At 40.2% G+C, this 23680-nt stretch overlaps 1 protein-coding gene across 2 annotated transcripts in view; it reads left to right on the forward strand.

Moving 5' to 3' along the window:
- The window catches only part of srgap3 (SLIT-ROBO Rho GTPase activating protein 3), a 59012-nt gene extending 35332 nt beyond the window's left edge, over positions 1-23680 (forward strand). The window contains exons 5-22 of one of the 2 annotated variants that reach the window (XM_007570408.2): positions 4869-5054; positions 6482-6610; positions 10337-10558; positions 10663-10764; positions 11336-11533; positions 11742-11826; positions 14259-14286; positions 15096-15198; positions 16809-16869; positions 17411-17488; positions 17592-17726; positions 18252-18357; positions 19200-19427; positions 19587-19660; positions 21786-21966; positions 22070-22213; positions 22306-22624; positions 22939-23680. In XM_007570408.2, coding sequence (XP_007570470.1) covers positions 4869-5054; positions 6482-6610; positions 10337-10558; positions 10663-10764; positions 11336-11533; positions 11742-11826; positions 14259-14286; positions 15096-15198; positions 16809-16869; positions 17411-17488; positions 17592-17726; positions 18252-18357; positions 19200-19427; positions 19587-19660; positions 21786-21966; positions 22070-22213; positions 22306-22624; positions 22939-23385 — 2826 coding nt within the window. In that variant the 3' untranslated portion in view covers positions 23386-23680. Of the gene's footprint in view, positions 1-4868; positions 5055-6481; positions 6611-10336; positions 10559-10662; positions 10765-11335; positions 11534-11741; positions 11827-14258; positions 14287-15095; positions 15199-15685; positions 15717-16808; positions 16870-17410; positions 17489-17591; positions 17727-18251; positions 18358-19199; positions 19428-19586; positions 19661-21785; positions 21967-22069; positions 22214-22305; positions 22625-22938 lie in introns of both variants that reach the window. The other variant, XM_007570410.2, reaches the window with a different exon arrangement.

A 23680-nucleotide genomic window follows, 5' to 3' on the forward strand; every position in this document is an offset into this window, starting at 1 on the left:
TTGTAACATGTTTAACTTCTATCAGCTGCAAGTTGCTCTCTTGTATCCTGTAACTACTGTGTTACATCAGAGGGCCTGTGAAATAACTTTACGGATAGATCTGTATTTACTTGACAGATTTAACTTCTGGATCTTTCATACAATAGGTAATTTATTGTCTTAATACCATAGAAAAATAGTCACATATCAGATCTCCATAGTTTATCAACAACATTAACAGGAGCGATCAGATATATACATATTTTTTTTCTCTATTTATTTTAGTGCCTAACATTCTGTGGTATTATATCATCATTTTACAACAGACAAAAAAAAATCACATTGTTTTGTTAGATCATGTGAAGTGCCTTACATATTTTTGCAGAGACACTGTTCTCAAATCTAGCATCGTTGAACATTAGCATGCAAACAGTGGAGTTTTCTGCAGGGGAATCCACACAATGTTAACTGTAGCACAAGGATAAGAGCACAGGGCACTTTTTCTGCTCTGATGGGTTTTTACTGAGAGAGGCTTAGTGCCTAAAACTGGACGAGCTCCAAGCAAATTCAGCAATCTTCTGCCCCCTGAGGTGAAACAGAAGACGGGGCAGAGCTGACTTATGTGACTTATTCATCTTAGCAGTGTGATAAGAGTCAAAAATATCAAAGGGTAGCATTGGCAACTTTCCCCGATCGAGTCATCTGTGGGTTTGAATATCAGATGCGTGTGCTCTCAACAAGCTTATTTTAGTCACTTTAATTGTACGAGGCTGCTCTGCTCGCTGTACGTTGGCCGCTCAGACAAGTTGTAGAGAACTTGTAAAAAAAACTACTCACTCAGTATATATATATATTTTAATTACGAAATTCTCCATTTTCCTCCTTCAGAAAGTGTAATAAAACTCAGATGGCCCCTCTTATAAAGATCTACTTGGCCTCTGCTAAGATCTGGCAGAAAATTAAGCATCCTCATGGAGCCTCATTCCTTTTAATTGTGACACACACTTTGTGGGAGTTACGTAAAACTTTACAGCTCAGATGGAGAAAGAAACGCTACATCAACAAACTCTGTCTGTCGTTGAAATGAATTGTTTCCGTGCAGAAGCCAGGACATTTTGCACAAACTACTTTTTAAAACTTTTTTTTTTTTTTTTCATTTTTTACACTTGGTGCAAAGGGATTGTGCTTATGGTCTTCTGTCTTTTCATTTTTGTCAAACTCTCAGTCAGAGTTGTTAAGTATTTCCAAGTTTTTGGGTCATGTTCTTCATTTTGTCTGCACACTTTACTTCTCTGAAGTCCATTTAGCTGAACAAATTACATTCCAAAGAACTTCTTAATCCATTATTCTATTTTATAATATCCGTGTATCTCTTAATGCTTTGCATCATAAAACTGGAAAAAAAACCCTTGAGAATTGGCTTTCTGTAATGTACATGTCGACCCCAGTGGCTGTTTACTTTTCTCTGAAATAAAAGAAACATTGAACTTGATATTAGCACTGGCTCTGAGTTGAGAAAATGAGGGAAAGTCATGAGTCAGCACTTCCTATTGCTGGTGTCATCAGCAGAGATCAGAGAAATATTGCTCTCCTGGTTTCTACCTGAATTAATATCCTGCCGTGCCGACAACATTTCCTCCTGGGATCAATAAAGACTCAGCTCCTCTTATCTCTCGGATCCGCCACCTTGTGTCTCATATCTCCACGTCTGTCTCACATACAGGTGTTCTTTTGTCAACAACTGCAGCGTCAGGTTTTGATGTAGCTTTACTCTTTTGGTTTGTGATGTTCCTCATTCATTGTTTCTGTTTCAGTCCAGTAAAGCTACACTGAGCTTCATTTATTTTCTGTGAATTTGGTGAAACTGGTAGGCCTGTTAGGCAGATTGTTTTATGCAGTCTGCTTCCATGAACTGGTCCAACTTTTATAGAGATTTTTTTTACCATTATTGAACAGACACATCATTTATAATGATTGCACTGAAGACAATTTTAAGAAGTGTTAAAGCTGCCAAGGTTTCCCTTAGATAAGCCTGGTGGTTTGGACTGAGCAATGACATCCAGCGGCACGCTGTGTTTTTGAGTTAAAAATGTTTAAAATTGACAGGAAATTTGAAAATGTCACTTGATAATTATGTGTTACAGGGACTTTGGAAAATTCATATCTGAACACCAACTACAGAGTCTTAAAAATGCAAACATTTTTAAAAAACTTAAATAAACAAACATTGCTTTGCCTGGTGGCCCGCCAGGCTTATAATACACTGAGGGAAACCCTGAGCTGCTGTACATACAGACATACATACCAACCCTAACCATTAATAAATAAAACCTTCGTTTCGAAATTGTTTATTTAATTAACTCTGGTTATCTGATACTAAAATTAGTTTGACAATCTCAAACTTCTGAGATTGTCAAAAGGCAAAAACGGGTAGAAACAAATGAGCTGTGTAGGGAGGCAAGCATATTTTTACTGCAGTGTATTAATTAACAGTGTCGTTTATTTCCAAGTTATGAACATTAAGTCTCCATTAGGTGAGAGGCAGCATATTCCCAGGTTAGGTCATCATTCTACCGCAGCTTTTTACACCTCATTATGCAGGGATAGTGATGTAATTGCAGCAGATGACTTGAAGATAAGATGTTGTAGTAAAACATATTTTTAACCAGGCTATGAATTTCTATGGTGGATGTATTGAAGCGGTTCTGAATAAAGTATTTTGTCCTCTTTTGTATTGCCCTTTATATCTATAGAGAGAGTTTTAATAGTTTTGTTGTTGTTGTTGTTATTATTATATCCTTACATTTAGTGACTTTATCCAATCTGGGCAATGCATGTTTTAGAACATCCACTTTGGTTTTTGCTTTAGCTTAAGAAAAAAATCTTTGCACATTAAGAAAATCTTCAGCCTTTTATTTCACCGTCTTTTAAATCACAGCTTAGAGACTAGGTAGCCCTTGGCTGTTGTCACAGGACTCAAGCACACACACACTTTTTGTAGAGACAGCTAAAGCAAAAACATTGCTGCAAATTACTCAGTCTTACTGCTGCGGGTGTTGTAGATAAGAGACTCAGTGACAACTGGAGGTTTAACAAATTTTAGAAAAATTTACCGTAATCAAACTTACAACAGCAATGTATATCGCTCAAAATGTTGTGCAAAGTGTTACAAAAATATGTGGCTGCTCTGATAAACCTGTATGTAATATTCACCATTTTCTGTGAAAGATAATATTTTCCTTGGTGAAGAAAAAAATTGGACACCCCTGTCCAATTTTTTTCTTCACCAAGGAAAAAGCTCTTTTAATAAATTGTATTCTGCAAAAAAATAGTTTTACATAATTTCTTCAGTTTCAATTGTTTGGTTATTACACCTGAATTATTATGACTGAGCATAACATTGGCTTAAGTAACATCATTTTTAGGTTGTTGTTATGCAACTGCATAAAGTCCTTTGGCAGTGCACATGTTTGCCAATGCTTAACTGGAAAACCTTTTGGACTTACCAATAAATCAGTCGCAGTCTGGCTTTGACTGAGATCACATCACGTATCCTGACTGATCGGATGTGTAAAAACTCTGTGCTGAAGTGTCATCGACCTTAAGCTGCATTTTCATACACAACTGACATGAAAGAGGAAGTAGTGGTAAATTACAGTTGTGTAACCCAACAAAAAAAACAACAAAAAAAAAAAACGTATCTGCAGCTTCCAGATGAAAGGTATCCAGCTGTTAGATGATTGTTTATATTGACTGTGAAACATCTTGAGGTGTTCATAGTAAATTGTGTCCACTGGAGCTGATGGAAGATGCCTCTCTCACATCTGGACTTTCCTTCATGAGGCTTAAAGATTGAAGAGGAGAGTCTCTCCAGAAGCATCTGGGACAGGTTAAGACGTATTAAGGGCACTTCTGTCTAGTCTAGTGATGATTTTTCTTTTTTAAGTCTTGAGGAAGAGGTATATTTTGTGTTAGAAGAGATCAAAGTAACAAAACATGTAAAACAACATCAGCACTTACAAAAAGTGAGAAAAGAGCTGGGGGTGAGATGGTAAATTGGAGATTTGACAAGTGGGACAAAACTGTAAACAACCCTGTATCCAATTAAATAATCCTCCGGTTGAGTCATCTGTGTTTTCTGGGATATTGACGTCTCAAACGGATCCACCAGGCATCAACGAGAAGGCAAAAATCAAAGTAGACTCTCAAAACCATGAACTCTGGAACAGAGATGATATTTCCTTTAAAGATTTATTTATTTTTTCTTATTCATGCCGCAGGCTAAGATAAGGAGGCTTCAAACCAACAATAACACTGTTGCAATTCATTGCACAAGTGTGGCTCATGTGTAAATGAGGACAGGGACATATTAGTGTGTTGTGAATTTCGGTTTTAATGCTCGAGTGACATGTATTAATCCACGTCAGCTTGTGTTAGTTTGTGTGCAATGGTCCCAACATATTCCACCCGCGAGGGAAAAATACAAGACGACACTTTTTCTCACGCTGTTGGCAAATATTGCTGAAAAACTTTTCAATTCTACATTTCTTGATTCATCTAAAAACATAAACAACTTTGTAAGAGAAGCATTTTATTCATCATTCTGTGTTTTTTCTCTACTGAAGATCTCAGTTTTTGGCGAGTTTTAACTGAATTTGGGCAACAAAACCAAACAAAACTTCAAAAGGTGATTAAAATACTTAGATTAGTGCAATCTGAATTCAAGATACTTAGTGGCACACAACCACTAAGTATTTACATACATGTTTTTTATTTATTTTATTTTATTTTTTGTAAAATGGTGAATTGTGGAGTCATTTTCAACATCTCTTACTTGAGAGCGGACGATCATCTGGACTGGAAGAATGTCTTTTTCTGTCTGCCTCCAGGTGATGAAGACGTACCACATGTACCACACAGAGAGCATCAGCGCTGAGAGCAAGCTGAAAGATGCAGAAAAGCAGGAGGAAAAGCAGTTCAGCAAGTCCGGAGATCTTAACGTCAACCTCCTGCGCCACGAAGACCGCCAGCCGCGGCGCAGCTCCGCCAGGAAGATTGAGAAGATGAAAGAAAAGGTAAGCGTGTGTAAGAAGAGGAGAGTGTTGTGTAATTATCCCTTGCACTGGATCCATGTGTGCTATATACATTTTTAAACTCTCCACTCAGGACTTCGGCTTGAGAAACCCTTGAGGAAAGTCTCATCAATTTTAAATGTTTATAGTTTGAGCTGGAAAATTTGGAGAGAAAAAGTCTTGCAGCGAGAGGAAGCAATTTAACATCAGACAGTCGTAGGAGCAGTCTGAGGTCTTCAGCCAGATCCGAACCCACCAATAACCCAACTCCCTCTCCCGCTTATGCAGATTTCCGCTTTCTCTGCCAGACTTGCCGGGCTCTTGTTCTCTTGAGCCTTCTGTCCTTCAGATGCGACCAGGCGTTTTATATTCTGAGCTTCCTCCTGAATTTCTTTATGCAAATAGAGAAACTCCTATTATCTCTGAGGAGCAGGAAATCAAAACTTCTCCTTAGCCTGTGAACTTCAGTGACTCCACCTGCTCTGGAGGCTCCAGACTATTTATAACACAGAGTCGCAATGAGGATTCATCTTTTTTTTTTTTTTTTTTTTTGTCTCGACTGCAAGCCCGTCTCTTATTACTCTGCATGGAAGTGGGTTGAATGCAAAGGAAGGAAGAGAGTTACTCATTTTTTCCTTCCTTCTGTGTGCACAATAGCTTTTTGAAATTGGAAATAGAAAACTCGAGTGAATCAGGAAATGTACAAAACCAATAAAGAAGACGAGGCTTTTTTCTTTTTTCTGATTTGATTGAGAAGTGCGTAACTTTAATCTGCCAAACAATTAAAGCACTGAAAGTCCAATCAGTTGGTAAACAAATATACTTGATAAATATTCAGCTAGAGTGCCATGAAAAAAAAAAAACACCCCACTTTTAGCCACATTGCATCCTCAAATATCAAGGTGTTTTATTAAGATTTTAGGTGATGGAGCAGCACAAAGTAGAACAGAGGAAAACGATGCATTGTTTGAGCCACACAGTTGTGCAGCTCTGTTGCGAGATAAAGTTTCCCATTGCTATTTCAGGTTAGCATTCAGTGAAATTCTAGAAAGCAAATCTCAAAATGTCAACACTTCTGTCATGCAGGGATTTATAAAGCTGTTCAGTAATATTTAAAATTGACAACTGTGATAAGTTGCCAAGCCAAGTTCCTTTACCGGTTCGGTGCAACCACAGGGATCCCTTCAGTGGGAAACCTGTAGAGAGGAATAATATTAACAAAATACAAATCCAGCTCGGTTTTCCCCAAACATAATACTGTCTGGAGGCAGATTTTTTTTAGCCTTCCTTCAAAATTTCTAGGCCATCGCTACCTGTCTCTTCATCCAGAGGCCACTGTTTCCTTGGTGTACAGGAAGACTCTTCCATGGCTCAACTTAGCTGCACTTTCCATTCACCTGCCCCTCTTGTTTCTCTTCTGTCCTCCTCAGAGGCAAGCCAAGTACTCAGAGAATAAGCTGAAATGCACAAAAGCCAGGAATGACTATTTGTTGAACCTGGCAGCAACCAATGCGGTGGTGGCAAAATATTACATCCACGACGTCTCCGACATGATTGATGTAAGTATGCGCTTGGAGCATGTGTTTGTCTCTCTCAGCCGGGACCTCTGGTGTTGATTTTTCTCTGCAGCACTGTCACTTTTCTCGCCATCTGCTCTCATGTCTCATTCCCTCTCAGCCTGTTTGCTGTTTGTTTTTTCCAAGCTGCTCTGCTGGCCTCGGTAAACGAAGATGCTGCCATTTCTTCAATATTAATTGCTGCGTAACAATCCTTGACACTAGCTTTCGGTGGCTGTTGACAGTTGACGCAATGCATTTGTTCTACTTTGACAGTGGTGTGTAAGCGTGTTTCTCACTGATAGATTAATGAGGCTTCGTCGGTGTCGACAAAATGTTATTTGTTCTGTCTGTCTGTCATGTTGTTGTTCATTAGTTGCTTCTAGGAGTTCTTGCAGAGTAAAATTCAGGGACATACAAATGATTCAGAGGCAGTTTTGATGCAGAGGTGTCTTAACCGTAAGGTAACAGCGCTGTAATAAACTCTTCACCAGTGTTTAAAATGGCCGCTCAGCTCATGCTTGAAACTGTTCGTCTGATTGGCTCCGGTTGCTCGGCGCTGAGGGACCAGAGGAACATTAATGGGAATTGAAAAAGAAACACATTCCTTTTTAATGAACACATTCTTACTTTGTCTTTGCACACAGTGCACCTTTTTGCAGTGAGGTGCAAAATTGATTCATTAATTCCATTACTTATCAAAGTTTCCCCTTCAATTACAGAGTCTGTGGCCTTTTGCCACAGTCTTAATTTGTTTCACCACAGTCATAAGGAAGTGAGTGAAACTGCTTATTTTCTGCCACTTTGTTCTGTTATGCGGTACTTATTACAATGGATAATTTGTTTAAACAAATTTTGCTGTTGATTGCTTCAATAAAATGTGTGTTTCAACGCGATTATGTTTTGGAGATCTGACTGGAAAAGAAAATGGAAGATGAAAACTGAAAAGGGTTCTTGATGAACTCTTTCCTTGAGTAAAAAGAAAATATTGGTTTAGCAGAAATGAAAAAAACAAGCAGACATAGAGCTGATCAATGTAAAGAGTCTGGGATTACATCTGATAAGGAAAATTTAAAACTATCATATATGGGCTTTGATTTGATGTTATGTGGCAGTTTATTCATTTAAAACTATGATATGATGATATGATATATTGTAGTAAGGTTGTTTTTGTTTTTCCACATATAATTTTTGCATACAGTTCTGCAAACGTTTCAGTTTTTACTTTTTTGTCACACTAAACTATTTCACACTGTAAAACAATTTCTTTTTAATCAGACAAAGACAACCAGAACAACAAAAAAAGAAAAAAAATTAGTCTCCAAAGTAAGAAATCTGTCTAAAACAACGTTGGCCTGCGTTGAAAGTAGAACTGCCCCTCTGCATATCATCACTGATTAACCACGTCATTTGAACTCTTCTTTTTGTGGTTACACTGGTATATCTTTGCCTGACGCTGACATTTGTTTCATTATTTTAAACATTTATGTGCAACAACAAAAAAACAATTGAAATTTCAATCAGGTGAAATATTTTTCCCAGTACTGCAGCTCCTCATATTTCAAGTCAGCTTACAGTCCAATCAGTTTAGTTTGCCATGTTTCAGTGAGCACATCTTATTAAAAAAAACTTGCAGGAAGCTATTTGCAGTCACTTAATAATCTAAAGATGATAGATGAACATTTTGAGAGCGTTTGCCCTTTTGCCTCATTGTGTGGCTGCTGCTGTGGATCTGGTTTCTGAACACTAAATGGTCCATGACATTGCAAATCCTGGTGAAGTGCATCTATTTAAACTAATCCTCACTTATCTTTCCACCACAGTAAGTGAGAAAAAAAAATGCATTGTTTGTCATATCTCAGACATTGTTCACTTGGACTTGGTTATTTACCTCATGGAGGCAACATTTTCTTACAGGAAATATAGGTTGTTCAAATTCAGCTGATGAGTAGCAGATGTGGGTATCAGAATATCTTGAAAATTAATGTTGTAAATCAAACGAGCTTAAATTGCTTTGCATGTAAAACAGTGATGAGAACACCGACAGGGCTTGGATTCACTGTAAGACATTTGAAGGTGGTTTAACTTGAAAATGAAAGTCGACCTGCTGCATTGAAAATGCAATTTCAGTCAAAGAAATTTGATTTTGCTTTAACTCGTAAATTAAAGTTCATGAAGTTGATTTAACAACAAGAAGCAAGTTTTTAGCTCATTAATCTTGAATTGTGAGTTTTAACTTAGTGTTGCAATTTAAACCAAATAATCATTTCACAATATGAAAGGAAAAAAAAAAAAAAAAACTGCCCTCACCCTAGTTAAAGTTTACACATTTCTGTGTTATTTTTTACTCACATTATCAAGCTAAAATAAGTACTTATTTTACTTAAATTCTTGTTTCAAAATTCTTGTTTCAAAATACGCAATCAACATTTCTGATCTGATAATGAATTTTATTTAACATCACAATGAATTCGGCTCATTTAGTGTGAACAGGACGTTGTCCTCAAGCTTTTCCAAACTGAAAATTGGATTAAAATAAACATTTGCCTTAATAAAAGTCAAGAGTCAGATCAACGTAATGCACTCCCATCTCAGGACACAAAAATTGCCTTTTTTTATTTGCTAACCTAGAAACTCTAGTTTATTCAACTCTTGGAGGTTTGACAAAATTAATAACAAGTTAACACAACTGAATTTATCTTTCGCAAACTCATACATTTTAGGTTCAAAATCTAAAACCCGCTAAATTCATTCAACTTAAAGACCGCAGACACAACTAAATGCGGCTCGAATGTTCCACGGTGTTTAAGCTTCCTCAGTCGTCTTCTGCTCCCAGCTGCTTCTGGATTTGTATGCACACATTCTCAGTGTGTTTGCTTGTTTTAAGAAAAACGGCCAATTTACTCCCCTTAGATTTGGGTCTACTGAGTCGACTTGACAGAGAGTCGAAATGATGCTTGTGCAGAAGGGGGCGAGACAACTTCCTCAGCGCTAAAGAGTTTTAAAGAGTGTTTACTTGGTGATTTACAGTGCTGTCAGCTGCCCCTAGCTCCCTTTAACCGTCGTCAGTAGCATCCTCTGCCTAATTAGGTTACTTCATACAGCTCTGTGTGATAAGACTCTGTAATTATCCCTCGTGTAGCGCAGTGCCAGCTCCTGTAATTCTTCTATTTTTAAGCATTACCATGTAGCAGGGCATGATTAGGCATTTAGTCAATTAAAGGGGCTCGAACATACACTCTGAGGTGCTCTGAGTAATGTACAGCACTGCACAAGGGCTTTCTATGCTGTCATAGGGAGGAAGCCTTTAATGTATTTTTGCATTATGAGATTATCATTGTGTGATTAAAATATTACAGTTTCGGAAAAAAGTACATGGTTCTAAATCATTTTTGTCTAAACAGAATAGAAGTGTTTAAATATCTGCTATATACACACAACATTATGACTTTGTTTTATTCTGTTCTTATGGGAATAACGCAGTTCATTGCAATAAACCTTAAGAATCCTTACAACAGAAAATCCTAGTGCTTTTGAGAATGTAACTGCATATATCATTACAGTGACCAATCTGTTCCTGCCTAAACACCTAAACAAGCTGAAGACACAGCATTTTAACTTCTCACGTTGTTGAAACTCTGCTAAGAAGCTATTCCTTTGCAGTCCCTCTTAAAGATGGCTAATTGTAATTTTTATTGCCATTTGTCCTTTATATTTTTTCTTTCAAAGTGCTGTGATCTTGGCTACCATGCCAGCTTGGCGCGCACCTTCAGGACATACTTGTCGGCAGAGTACAACCTGGAGACGTCGCGCCACGAGGGACTGGATATCATTGAGAATGCGGTGGACAACCTGGACTCTCGCAGCGATAAGCACAAGATCATGGATATGCATAACCAGGTGTTCTGTCCCCCGATGCGCTTTGAATACCTGCCGCACATGGGGGATGAGGTGAGAGGATGTAAACGCTTTCATTCCCTGGATCTGGCTTTTTCTAAGGTAACTCTGAACACTTCAGGTTGTTCTGCGTAACCCAACCCGTTTGTCCTCCTCAGGTGTGCCAGGTCAGCGCCCAACAGCCGGTGCAAACTGAGCTCCTGATGCGCTACCACCAGCTGCAGTCTCGGTTAGCAACACTGAAGATCGAGAACGAAGAAGTAAGGATTCATGAGATTTGTGTGAATGCTTCTCATTTTCCCTAGACTGTCACACCGCTGAAGGGTAAAACACCAAGCAGAATATCTACATCGCCATCTGTTCTCTTTGCAATTACTCCCCAGTTCCCTCAGCTCTGCAGGAGTCGAGCCCTATATGTCCCTGAGACTGGCTGTTTTGTCAAGAAGCCAAGGTTTTCTTTTATAAAGAGCAGACCGATGTAAACAGAGGTGCTAATGACTCTGGAGCCTCATCTTCTCGTGTTGTATTAACAGAGAAAATTGAACAGCCGCGCCATTACTGGGAACGACATTTATTAATCAAAAAGCCTCTTCGTCATGTCAAAAACATTGTGGTTCATCAGAGTCTAATATGGGCCTGCAGGATGCTCTCAATTTATGCCTTGATTATGTTCTAATCTACCTAATTCAGGTCACTCTAGGCTGATTTGTTATCATCAAATCAGAATTCAAAACAGTTACTTGAACCGCTGATTTAAAAAAACAAACAAAAAAAAAAAACCAAAAGACATTTTGTTATCTTCACTCCTTCCCACACTCTGCTGGTATCCAGGTGAGGAAGACCTTGGATGCAACCATGCAAACGCTCCAGGACATGCTGACAGTGGAGGACTTTGACGTGTCAGATGCCTTTCAGCACAGCCGCTCCACTGAGTCCATCAAGTCTGTGGCCTCTGAGTCGTACATGAGCAAGCTCAACATAGCCAAGAGGAGGTCAAACCAGCAAGAGACCGAAACCTTCTACTTTTCGGTGAGTCTGTGTCGACCCGTCTGCTTCCTAATGAGCGTCGGCCCGCTGTGAGCGTCACTCTGCTCTTCCACATGCTCTGAAAATAGACTTGGAGCTACAATAAATGACATTTCTGCCGTTTCTTTGATCCTGAACTGTTTAACTTTTATGATAGATTAACTCCGTTTGACTCCTTTAACTCATTTCGCTTCCGTCTCTCCCCTCCTAGAAATTTAAGGAGTACCTGAATGGCAGTAACCTCATCATCAAACTGCAGGCGAAGCATGACTTACTGAAGCAGACGCTGGGAGAAGGTAAATAGACTTTTTATTTATCAAACTTGTTTGTTTATTTATTTATTTATTTAAAAAAAAAAGATAAAAAACATTTTGGTTACATTCATTGAGGGGTACATATAATTATACCCACATTAATTTTAAAAACAAGGGTTTTTCTCCACTGCATAAATATATTCAGGTTTTTGCTGTGAGATTATGCTGATTTATCCGAGGTCTTTCTACTCCTCGTTAACATGGAGGCCAATCAACTTGTTTGCTTGCATTTCCACAAAAGACATTCTTTGAAAGGCAGCAGGGAACAGAAAAGAGAAGTGAGTTTCAAAGGGACTTATGTCACTCAGGAAACAGACCACACTTACCTTGAGGTGTTCATTCCTCGTTGTGCTATCTCTGCTGGTTAGAGTGTTATCCGTTTAGTGAATATACTCGCTAGTCACTGCGAGGGTTTCCATTTCCAGGCTGTAAGGCGAAGAGATTACCTTGGCTCCACCTATTTCCCCCGGGGCCTCCTTGTCACCTCAGTCGTGATGAACAGCTTTACACCCAATCAATCAGCCGGATCAAACTGGGGGCCCGTTTCTGCAGCTGCTCCTCCATCAGGGGTGCGCCTAATACGAAAATGACCAGCTGAGATCTCGAATTGCTCACACGAACTCACACATATTTCTCATGTGTTTCACACTCAGGACCTGTTCATTTATGACCTCAAATTGCCCGTTGGTTGGTTCCATGCTAGCAAAAATATCATAGTCTCTTTTACACTCATAAACACTTTATTCTGTGGTCAAGTGTCCACAGTGGAGCAGCTGAGAGAGCGCAGGAGCAGACCATATGGTGCCCAAAAAGGTACAACCCATGTTTAATTATTTAGTCGATAAATCACGGTCGAGTCGTGCTCATTAGCTGGCCGCCTCGCGCTCAGAACAGGGTGTTTGTGATTGTGCGTGGGTGGTGTCAGGATGACAGAGGGAACGGGATGAAACTGGTTAGTGCCACATGGCGTTTACATCTTGCTGTGTGTGTTAATAAAAACATAATATCAAGGTCTGGCACCAAGTGGTTCTGTTCCTAAATATATATATGCATGTATTTATCTCAACCTAAGTTTCGCAAGTGGTCATTCAGCGTCTGTTTTTGTCTTGTCAAAAGTTGATTACTATTTCTAACGCTTGAACAGGTCTTTAATTTTGAGGTGAGCTGTTTAAAAGTGGAGACGGCTTTCTCTTCGTGGATTTTTTTGTGTGTGGAAGTTTAAAGTTTTGAAGGCATTTCAGACACGTTCGTGTTGAAAGCAGACCTTACGATGCTAAAATAAGTCTCCAAAAATGGTAAAATGTCAGCAGGCTCTTGATTAGAAAAGCATCAGGTTTAAGTTTAATGTGAGTTAAATGAGAGGGAAACCTTTGCTCTCTAAGAAAAAAAAAAAAGTGCCACTTGGAACATGGGCAAAGACCAGGACTTCTGAATTAACATTATTTGGAGAGAGGAGTCTAAAGTTGAATCATCAAGACACCAGGATAGATAACAGGAAACAGGCTTGGCTTAGACCGACTGCAGAAATCCAGGAGAAGAACCTCACAGTGAAGCATGGAGGTGGAGAGACTCAATAATATTTGAGTCTCTCCAAACAACATGGAAATCTACCGCGTATCACATGCAGCTTGAATAAAATATAAAACCGCCTGTAAAACAGTTGAAGCTGAAACGTAGTTTAATTCTCTCTGCTACTCTTTGATAGATTTGATGCTGTTTTATGTCATCGTCGTGTTGAAAGGTCCGGTTTTGCTTCATTTTGATCTGAAATGAAAAGTCCTGGGGCAAGTCCAGACCTTTATCCTTCTAAAATGTCGGTCGACTTGAAAGTAAGGAACCACTGAAACGTCTCATGGCTGAAATGAGGATCAGACTTTTCTCAGACTGATGTCAGATGCTGGTGTAGCGCAACAAGAACCATCTCACAGAAGTTGTTTTGCCTAAAGGGAGTCCCCAGCAGCTATGAGGGGTGGGGTGTCATAATGTTCTCCTCACTTCTAAAACACATTTCTGTTCAAATCTTTTGTCAAATGAATGAAGCGAGGTTATTTGTGGGGAATCAATCTGTGCCTGTGCTGCTGGAAAGACACAACAAAAGGCTCGGTGAAGCAGTACAGACATGATTCAATGTCACCGCAGATGGACCCCTCCCTCCACAGCCTGCACACACTGCAGCCACCCCTGTTTCGTCAGAGACCGTTTTAGGGGGGCCTCTTTTGTCCCCTGGGGCCCGACGACTGTTTACCGGCTTTGTCCCTTGGATGGTGTTAGCGCAGCTCTATTTATCTTGTCGTCAGCGGTGATTCTGTCTGTTTTGAAATCCGTTAGTGGGACAGGACACTGATTGGACTCTGCATAATGTGTAACATAAAGACACAAGAATATGACAAGTTCCTCCTTTGTTTCTTCCTCAGGGGAAAGAGCCGAGTGTGGAACGACGAGGTAAGATGTTGGTCCCAGTCTCAGCTTTACTGCTGTGAACTGCTGTGCTCCTGTACAAAAACAAGTGGTTTAAACCATTTTTTTCTCAAAATGTTTAATTTACTGTCTTTTTTTCTTTTTTTGCTTGTGATATTTTTACACATTTAATTTTTTTTTCTGGATTTCACTCAATTAATAATAATAATAATAAAAGGTTCCAACTCATTCAAGACTATTTTTCACATCTTTGGGTCCCTACAAAGATGTGATTATTTAATTACTTTAAAAATAATTTTGTTTTTAGGCATTTTACCTTGTATCCCTTCCCTAAAAGATTTTCCTTTTTTTTACCAAAATTGAAATACCATCTATGAAACCATTTGTGTGTTTCCATCCATCCATCCATCCATCCATCCATCCATCCATCCATCCATCCATCCATCCATCCATCCATCCATCCATCCATCGAATGGAGATTTTTTTGGAAATTTGATGAGGAAATGTGTATGAACCCTATAATTCTAACAGTGATATGACAACCTTATTTATTATTTATCTTCCTAATTTGAAGTTTTAATTTTTAATCACAATGTACAGAATCAACTGTAAAATATCTAAAATGTTATATAATTGTAATGTAATTGTTTTAAAGTATTTTTCTAAGCCAAATTCTTGTTTTTGTTTTTGTTTTTTTCAGTTTAAAGGTCAAATTTAAGTGAAAGTTTTATATGTTTATAGCTTTTGATTAGCAATTATGTCTGCATGTTTTTATTATGCTTTCTACCTTTTCACTTTGTGGTATTTTTGTCCCCCTTGTCAATTATTCCTAGGCCGCCCACCCTCCCCCCTAAACCACAGAAAATGCGGAAACCTAGGCCACGCTCCATGTTTAACCATAAACTGTTTAACGGCAATATGGAGACCTTCATCAAGGTACCCCTGGTGGTGGTGGTGGTGTTGTATGACTGAACAACCCGGCAGGATCTGAGGGAACGCAGCCAGAACCTTCACTGTTATTCTCTCACAAAATGTAGCTTTCCGCTCCTCCCTTTTCCAGCTGCCTTTTGGTCATAACACCCTGGTTTAACCTCTAATTGCTCCTTCCTTCCATAGTCCTGCTGGTATATATGGACACACTGGCTATCAATCGTCCCTTTATTTCCCTGCAGAACAATTTAGAGTCTTCAGCTTCCTGTCTAAACCCAGTCAGACTGTGATGACTGAGATACAGGAGAGAACAGCATCTTTGCTCTGTCCCATTTCTGCACCCAGTCCTGACTGCACTCTGTAGCGTCCCATTGTGACTCCCTGTGTTTAACCACCCTTAACCCGCAGCAGGGTCAATAACAATCTGAGCTTTTCTTCTAACCCTGTGGTTTCTGTGTCTCTTCTTCCTCTGCTTTGCTGCTTTCTTTCCCAGAGGAAGAAGGAATGCCCGAACTCGTATTCAGGTATCACTGTTATTAGAGAATGTAGTTCTGGCTGCAAGGGACACCAGACTAATGCTGTACTTATAGTACTTACTCACATTCCTCTGCTGTGCTGCACTTGAAAAATATTTAGTACAACTTCAGTTTTTTTTTGTCGCTTTCCTTCTGTTATCTAATAAAACATGTTCTACTTGTTGTGATTTACATATTGCACACTTAGAGATTGATATGCATGCCAGATGGCTCTGGTACAGTGCTTGCCAAAGTTTTCATATCCCTCTCATGCCCCTTGAACTCACTTACATTTTTATGCCACAGCCAAAAACATGAATGCATTTTATACAGATTTGATGTGATTGAACGAATAGAGATGGGAGAAAAAAACCATAAGAGGTTTTCTAATTTCTTTTCAAATAAACATCCAGTCTGTCATACATTTGAACTTAGCCCCTTTACTGTGGTGCTCCTAAATGCAGTCAGTTACACTCAGAAATCACTTAATTGTTAAAGAACTCTGTGATTTATTCAAGAACATTAGTGAACAAACAGAATCTTGAAGGAACACAGGGAGAAAGTAGGGTTATAAAACAATAACTTAGGTTTTAATATCTTACAAAGCGCCATGCATTCTATTGTTTGAAAGACAAAAGAGGATACCAGCAAACCTACCAACACATCAGCATCCAACAAGTCAAGCAAGCAGAGCGTTAACCAGAAGTGAAAAAGAATAACTTTTAGCTTAGCTCTCCACACATTTGGCCTTTTTGAAATAGAGGCAAGAAGAAAGTCCTTGTTGAAAGAAACATGCAAGAAATTCTGTTTGCAGTTTGCCAACATGTGTAAAAAGCTCTCTGGGTCAAATAAGATGCAAGTATTGGCTCAGGGCGCTGAATGCTTACGTGTACCACACCTTTTAAAATTTGTATTTGTAAAAACAAATTAAAACCACATATCCTCTTACTTCTGCTTCCCAATTGAGGACGACTTTGCGATGGCCAAGGGGAATGAAAGCTTTTGCACGCCACTGCACATGCAACAACAATCATTATTTACAATGTTCATAAGATTGAACGTGTCTTTTATATGCATATATTTTGTCTCACAACGCTTCAGGACTCGGGCCAACCGATTCCGCTTGTTGTTGAAAGCTGCGTCAGATACATCAACCTGTACGGTAAGTTTCGCTTTGTGCTTTTATCGCCGTTTCCTCAGAGCAAAAAGGCAGTAAAACAAAACTATAAAATAAGTTCGTTGTGCTCCTGTTTAACTTTTACAATGGACAAGAACTGACTGGCACGCTCTTTGAAGCTCTCAGCTGGCTGACTGCAACTTGACAACAGATCACACACAGAGTTTCGAGTCTCCAACTGGTCTTCGTTTCGTCGGGTTCGGTCCGCCCCCCTAACCTCTTTAGACTTCCTCCCTGTCTACCTTCACATCTGTCTTCAGCTCGTTGCTGTGGCCTGCAGGCCTCTGCTCTGGATCTGGACCTAATGAAACTGATTAGAAGCCTCTAACTAAAACCACATGCTGCCGGCTCACTGAGGGGGCCCTTGCCTGGAAAAATACGTATCTCTCTCTTTACGACTAGATTACATTTCCTGCCCCGTGTTATACGTTTCCAAAGCTCTGTCATGAAGCTGGCGATGTGGTTTCAAGATAGTGACAGCCAGCCTAGTTATAAATCAGTGGAATCTGGTTTGGGTTTCTCCCAGGGTTGCAGCAGCAGGGGATATTTCGCGTGCCAGGATCACAGGTGGAAGTCAACGACATCAAAAACTCATTTGAAAGAGGTGAGTCCATCTTCTGCGTTCCCAGTTTCTATGTCCAGAGCACTTAAATGGGACAAACCAATTCAGTCCGAAGTATGGCTCATCAGATTTTGTTCTCTTTTAGGTGAGGACCCACTGATTGACGACCAGAATGACCACGATATTAACTCAGTGGCAGGAGTGCTGAAGCTGTATTTCAGAGGGCTGGAGAACCCACTCTTCCCGAAGGAGCGTTTCCTGGATTTCATTTCCACCATCAGTGAGTCAGCAGAAAAGACTTAAACAAGATGGGATTTTCACAAGATGGAAAAAAGGAAAATTGACATCTTACGTTTTCTTAGAAATAAGACTGTGCCGTACCCGACATGGACCTAATCATACCACCAGACAACCAGGCTGATAAGAATAGCTTGATACACATTTACCAGAAGTATTTTCCAGGTCTGGGTAAACATGAAAAAAGAAATGAAAAAATATGTGGGAAATATTCACGTTTATATACTCTATTTCCAATCCCATCATTCACTTCTGATCTTAGATTATTTCCAGACTACACTGACAGGGCTGATCATTTAAATAATAATAATAATCAATTAATTAATTAATTAATTAAGAACTGGGAACTAAAAAAAAATCTCTATAGTTTTAACATAATCATTTGTAGTATTTACATGTTTCTGGAAAATCATTCAATGTGCTTTTTCTCAGCAAGTGGCCATGTCAAAGTCAAATTATTTTTAATTGATGTTTGCCATCTTTTCTTTTTTACTTTCTGCTGTTTCAGAGCTGGAGTCAGAAGCGGAGAGAGCCCATCACATCCAGCAGATAGTCGTCACTCTTCCTCGGACCGTCATAATCGTCATGAGATACCTTTTTGCATTTCTCAATCAGTGAGTTTTAGTCCTTAAACCTCAACTCACACCTCCTCCTCTGTAACAAACAGCATGCAAAGATGAGTCTGTGCTTCGCATAATCTCTACAGAGGAGACGACACTGAATCTTGTGCCTTATTTTGCATGCAAATGTAATTCTCCTCTGTGTTGAGCAAACACCAAATAGATTGCAAGTAAAGGAAGGAGACTTGATATGCTAGATATGCAATCTCACATGTGTTTGAGAAGTTATGTACAACTCTGAAAACTCATATCTGTCTGCAGCGGGGTAATATTCCTCTAATAACGGATGTTATTAATGCTGCCTTTACTTGCTGTCTGCAGTTCAAAGACACTGACTTTATATTATGCTCTGTTGGAGCGATTCCAGCTGCACTGTTTCTGCCCACACTTAGCCTGCTAACAATGTGCAAAGACTGATTATGGTTTCCTGTTGCTCCACTGAAAGATTTGGTTAAACAGGGTTACTCTGCAGTGGAAGATGTATAAGTGGATTTCAATATGTTGGGTGATTGCAAACGCTTTTAAAGCAAATGTCACGGCATGTTAAAGCATGTTATACTGTGTTCCTTTGAAACAAAGTCCCGTTGCAAGGTTTATCTTTTATCACTGTTCCTTTCATAGAAAATTTCTGATCTTTCCCAACAACTCCAAATAAAACATTATCCTCAATTTACAGACATTTCTTTCTTCTTTCAGCAGATTCTTTTCAACCGCTTTTTAGTCTCTCCAATCTCTCTTGCTATATGTTTAAAAAATAAAGTGCTGCTCTCTTCAACAATATCACGAATCAGCCACATACAGGCGGGATCAACAACCTCTGCTTTCTTGCTCCTCAGTCTTTCCCAGTACAGCGATGAAAACATGATGGATCCCTACAATTTAGCCATCTGCTTCGGCCCCACTCTGATGCCCATCCCGGACGGCCAGGACCCCGTGGCGTGTCAGGCGCATGTCAACGAAGTCATCAAGACCATCATCATCAACCATGAAGTCATCTTCCCAAATCAGCGTGAGCTGGACGGGCCGGTCTACGAGAAGTGCATGACGGGCGGGGAAGAGTACTGGTGAGTGGCGCCGTGACCCGGGGATAAACCCATTGAAAATTAGAGTAATTTTCCTATTCTCCTATTTGTGAACAAGATTTATTATTTCAGTTGGTGCATGGAAATAGTTTTTTGCTGTGTTACTAGTGATTAAATTTCTCTTCACATTTCTTTGTGTAGTGACAGTCCCCACAGTGAACCAGGGACCATCGATGAAGCTGATAATGGGACTGAGCCACACACTAGTGATGAAGGTAAACACACTGTTGAGGTGTTAAATAGCAAAGCATTAGCATTATTGTATGTGAGTCCTTTCAGTTTTAATGGCATTTGAAACAAAAGCCTCTACAATACAATGAGCCGATCTCAGTCCTTCGACCTAAATCCAGTAGAAAACATGTGGAGTGAAGAAACATTGAGAAAAGGCCAAGGGGGAAAATGGTCACAGTTTCCTCTCACTGTCTTTTCCAAACCTGTGAAATGCTGTAGAATCCTGAGTGCTGTATTTTTTATTTTTTCATTTTTATTTTTTGGCAAATAAGGGTTAAACAAATGACTAACCCTAGTAAATTTGCAAAAAGAAAATAATAGTAAAACAAAAAATTAAACTACAAAAAAACAACAACAAAAAAAAAACTGATTCTTCCCATGTGACGCTCTGCTACTGCAATAAAAGATGAGTTTGTTATAATGTGTTTTACACATATTTACCAGTGGGGCCAATAAATGCGGGAGGCACTGTACACACATTTATTTTAGACGAGAGAACACCCTTACAGACTTTTTGGCTCAAAATACCTCAAAGTGCAGACAGGCTGGTTGCATCGACTATATTTCCACTCTTGAGTATGTGCAGTCTGAGCTGCAGCAGCTTCTGAAGGCAAAAAGGCTTAGGTGATGTTTGAAGCTAACAGCAACTTGAGTAAACAGTGCTGGCATGCAGTGTAGTCTTTTTGATCTGTGTTGCTGTGTGTGTGTGAGCGCGTGCCTCCCCCCTCTCTGCGCCGACTCTTTGTTCGGTGTTATTCAGCGATTCTCTCGGGACATTCTCCTTTGTATAGTGTTTCCTCGCTCGTCCTCTGAGCTTTGAATACATAACCGGGGCAGGCACAGGAGCCACAGTGTTGCTTATACACCGAGGGATCTCTCCCTCAGTGCTGTCTCTTAAAATTTCAGCTTTGTAGATGCCTTTTTTTTTTTTTTTTTTTGAGAGGGTGTTAGAAAGTGCTGACCCCATGCAGTTTTTTTTTTTCTTGTTCTCACTTGAAAAAAGGAAGCGAAGTTTTTCTGGTTGCCCTTCATACATAACAGTTTTTAGTGTCCTCTGGCAGTAGCTCATTTTTCATGAAAGCAAAACAGGCTCATGTTAATTGGGAGCGAATCCCCGGCAGTGATGAGGGTAGCCTCAGTCTTTTAATTTAGGTTGCATTTGAACTATAGCTCTGTTCCATTTTGCCTCAAATGGCAGCTCAAACATCCATCTCTGGTGGGTTAAGAACATCAAACTTTCTGGGCGTTTTCCTCTTAAATTTTGTTTTTCCTGCTCACATATGACCTGCTGTTGAACAATTCCCCTTGACTGACCCCTGCTGGCCTGTTTAAGACACTGCAGGGCACTTTTTTTTTAGATTATTATTCCCTCTGTGGGTAAATTAACAGTGTTATATCATATAATAATTAAAAATAACATCAAAATAGACACATATTTTCTGCAATATGAAGTAAATCGTGCAATTTTATCAGACTTTCTTATGTTTGTAAAACAATATAGACAAATATGTTAGATTAAAGGAACCCAAATGTGGAAAAAAAAAGCAAATTCCCTTGTTCAGTAATTGTGGTCTGATAACTAAATTGCACACAAACTGAAGTGTAGAAAAACTTGGATATTGCTCACCAATGTCGGTGCTTTTACAAATGTGTAACTATTTCATTAGAGTCAATGCACCTCACTCCGACATGGATTCCTCCTTATAATAATCCAGATTCTCAGCATAAAGCCTGGACCATACATGCCCCATGAAAGGAGACAGGAGTGCACACTAGAAAAATAGATCTGTTGTGTTTTTGTCTTTGTTTGCATGGAAGACTTTGAAGAATAGATGTCCTGAACTTGCCGTGATTTTCATTTTGAAATTATAAATTGCTCCTTGAGCAGCAAGAAGACTCTTGGCTGTGATAACAGAGTACGATTGATTTGAAAACAGAGAAAAGAACCAAAATGGGGCAGAACTATGAATGGTACACATAGGCCAATTTTTGCCTCTTGGCTTAAAAAAAAAAAAAAAAAAAAAAAAAAAAAAAGCCAGTATGTCTCTAATCATGTTGCTTCATTTTCTGAAAAATATCTCATGTAATTTTGCTCGTGTGTGTTTTCAGAGGTCGAACAAATTGAAGCCATTGCCAAGTTCGATTACACAGGACGCAGTCCCCGGGAGCTGTCCTTCAAGAAGGGAGCGTCTCTGCTTCTATATCACAGGGCCTCTGAGGACTGGTGGGAGGGTCGTCACAACGGCGTGGACGGACTCATCCCCCATCAGTATATTGTTGTGCAAGACTTGTACGTAACAACGTCATCGGTTTTAGCAGTGGTTATGTTTGAAAAGGGATTTTGCAGGGCGTTGACGAAGGTCCGCTGAACAGATCTGACTCTGCTGTTTCAGGGACGATGCCTTCTCCGATAATCTCAGCCAGAAAGCAGACAGTGAAGCCAGCAGTGGACCGTTACTGGAGGGTTCCTCCAAAAATGACATCCCATCGCCTTGTGAGCAGCCGGCAGATTACAACTTCGGAGGAGTCATGGGGAGGTGACAAAAATATAAAAGCCACTTTTTAAGTTCTAACGGTCTGAAATATGCTGCAGTGTTTCTAATTGATTTGTCTGGCTTCTCCTCTCCAGGGTCAGGCTACGGTCAGACGGCGCTGCAGTCCCGCGCCGTCGTAGCGGCGGAACGGAGACCCACAGCCCGACCAGAGTGCCCGACACTCCGCCGCGTGCCGCCGCCTGTCCCAGCAGTCCTCATAAAATATCCATTAGCAAGGCTCGCATGGAAAGTCCAGAAAAACGGCGTCTTGGCACTTTTGGTAGTGCAGGCAGTATTAACTATCCAGACAGGAAGGCATATCCAGAGGGCCACCCACTGAGACCAGTGCCAGGGGCCACCCGCCACAGCAGCCTGGGGGACCACAAAACACTGGAGACCGAGGCTCTGGCTGAGGTAAGACTTTGTCCGTAACACATTTTTTACCTTATAGCAACAAACTTTCATCTTCAGTAGCTTATTAGTGTTTGTACATGACTTTAACAAATCAAAATCTGGAAGGATGGCGTGCACCTGGGGTCTCTCTTAAAAAAAGAGAAATCAAGGGGTATGAATACTTTTCTGGACACTGTAGTAAACCTTTGTTGTTTTAATGTAAGTAGTGTGAATATGACCTGCAGTACATACATTAAACTTAACAGAGTCCTTCTGTTTTTAAGGGGCTTTAAAACCGTCTTGAATATCAAATTTTCTCTCTGTCTCTTTTTCAGGACATTGAGAAGACCATGAGCACTGCACTCCACGAGCTGCGGGAGCTGGAGCGCCAGAACACCGTGAAGCAGGCCCCCGATGTGGTCCTGGACACCCTGGAGCTAATGAAGAACCCGGCGAGCTCAGAGCCCGGCAGCCCGCTTCACACCATCATGATCCGTGACCCGGACGCAGCCATGCGGCGCAGCAGCAGCTCCACCTCTGAGATGATGACCACCTTCAAGCCCGCCCTGTCCGCCCGGCTGGCCGGGGCCCAGCTGCGCCCGCCGGCCATGAGACCGGCACGCTCCGCTCCGACGCAGCACCGCTCGAGCAGCTCCAGCTCTTCGGGGGTTGGCAGTCCCGCCGTGACTCCCACTGAAAAACTGTTTCCCAGTAACAGCTCAGCTTCAGGGTCCAATGTGAATGTTTCAGGTGACGCCGGGGACAAGACTGGTGGCATGTAGCAGAGGTGGAATCTGTTCTAAAAGGGAGAAAAAGATGATGATCAAAACAAGAAAAATATTCCTTAAAGTAGAGAAAAGTATTGTCCTCACTGTACAGGAGTCTCCGGGTTACCATGGTGACAAAGCAGCAGACGATGCTGTAGGGGTTTAATGTCGTACAGCTCTTTGAAACTTGACCTACTGTGTAAAAGACTGTAAACTTCAGTTATACCTCAGCTTCAACAGAAATCTATGGCCATGCTCTCATTTCAGAGATTTGTTGAAGGCCATTGAAGCAATACTTGAGTGAAAAAAA

This window comes from Poecilia formosa, unplaced genomic scaffold (assembly GCF_000485575.1).
Source record: "Poecilia formosa unplaced genomic scaffold, Poecilia_formosa-5.1.2 Scaffold260, whole genome shotgun sequence".
Classification (NCBI taxonomy): domain Eukaryota; kingdom Metazoa; phylum Chordata; class Actinopteri; order Cyprinodontiformes; family Poeciliidae; genus Poecilia; species Poecilia formosa.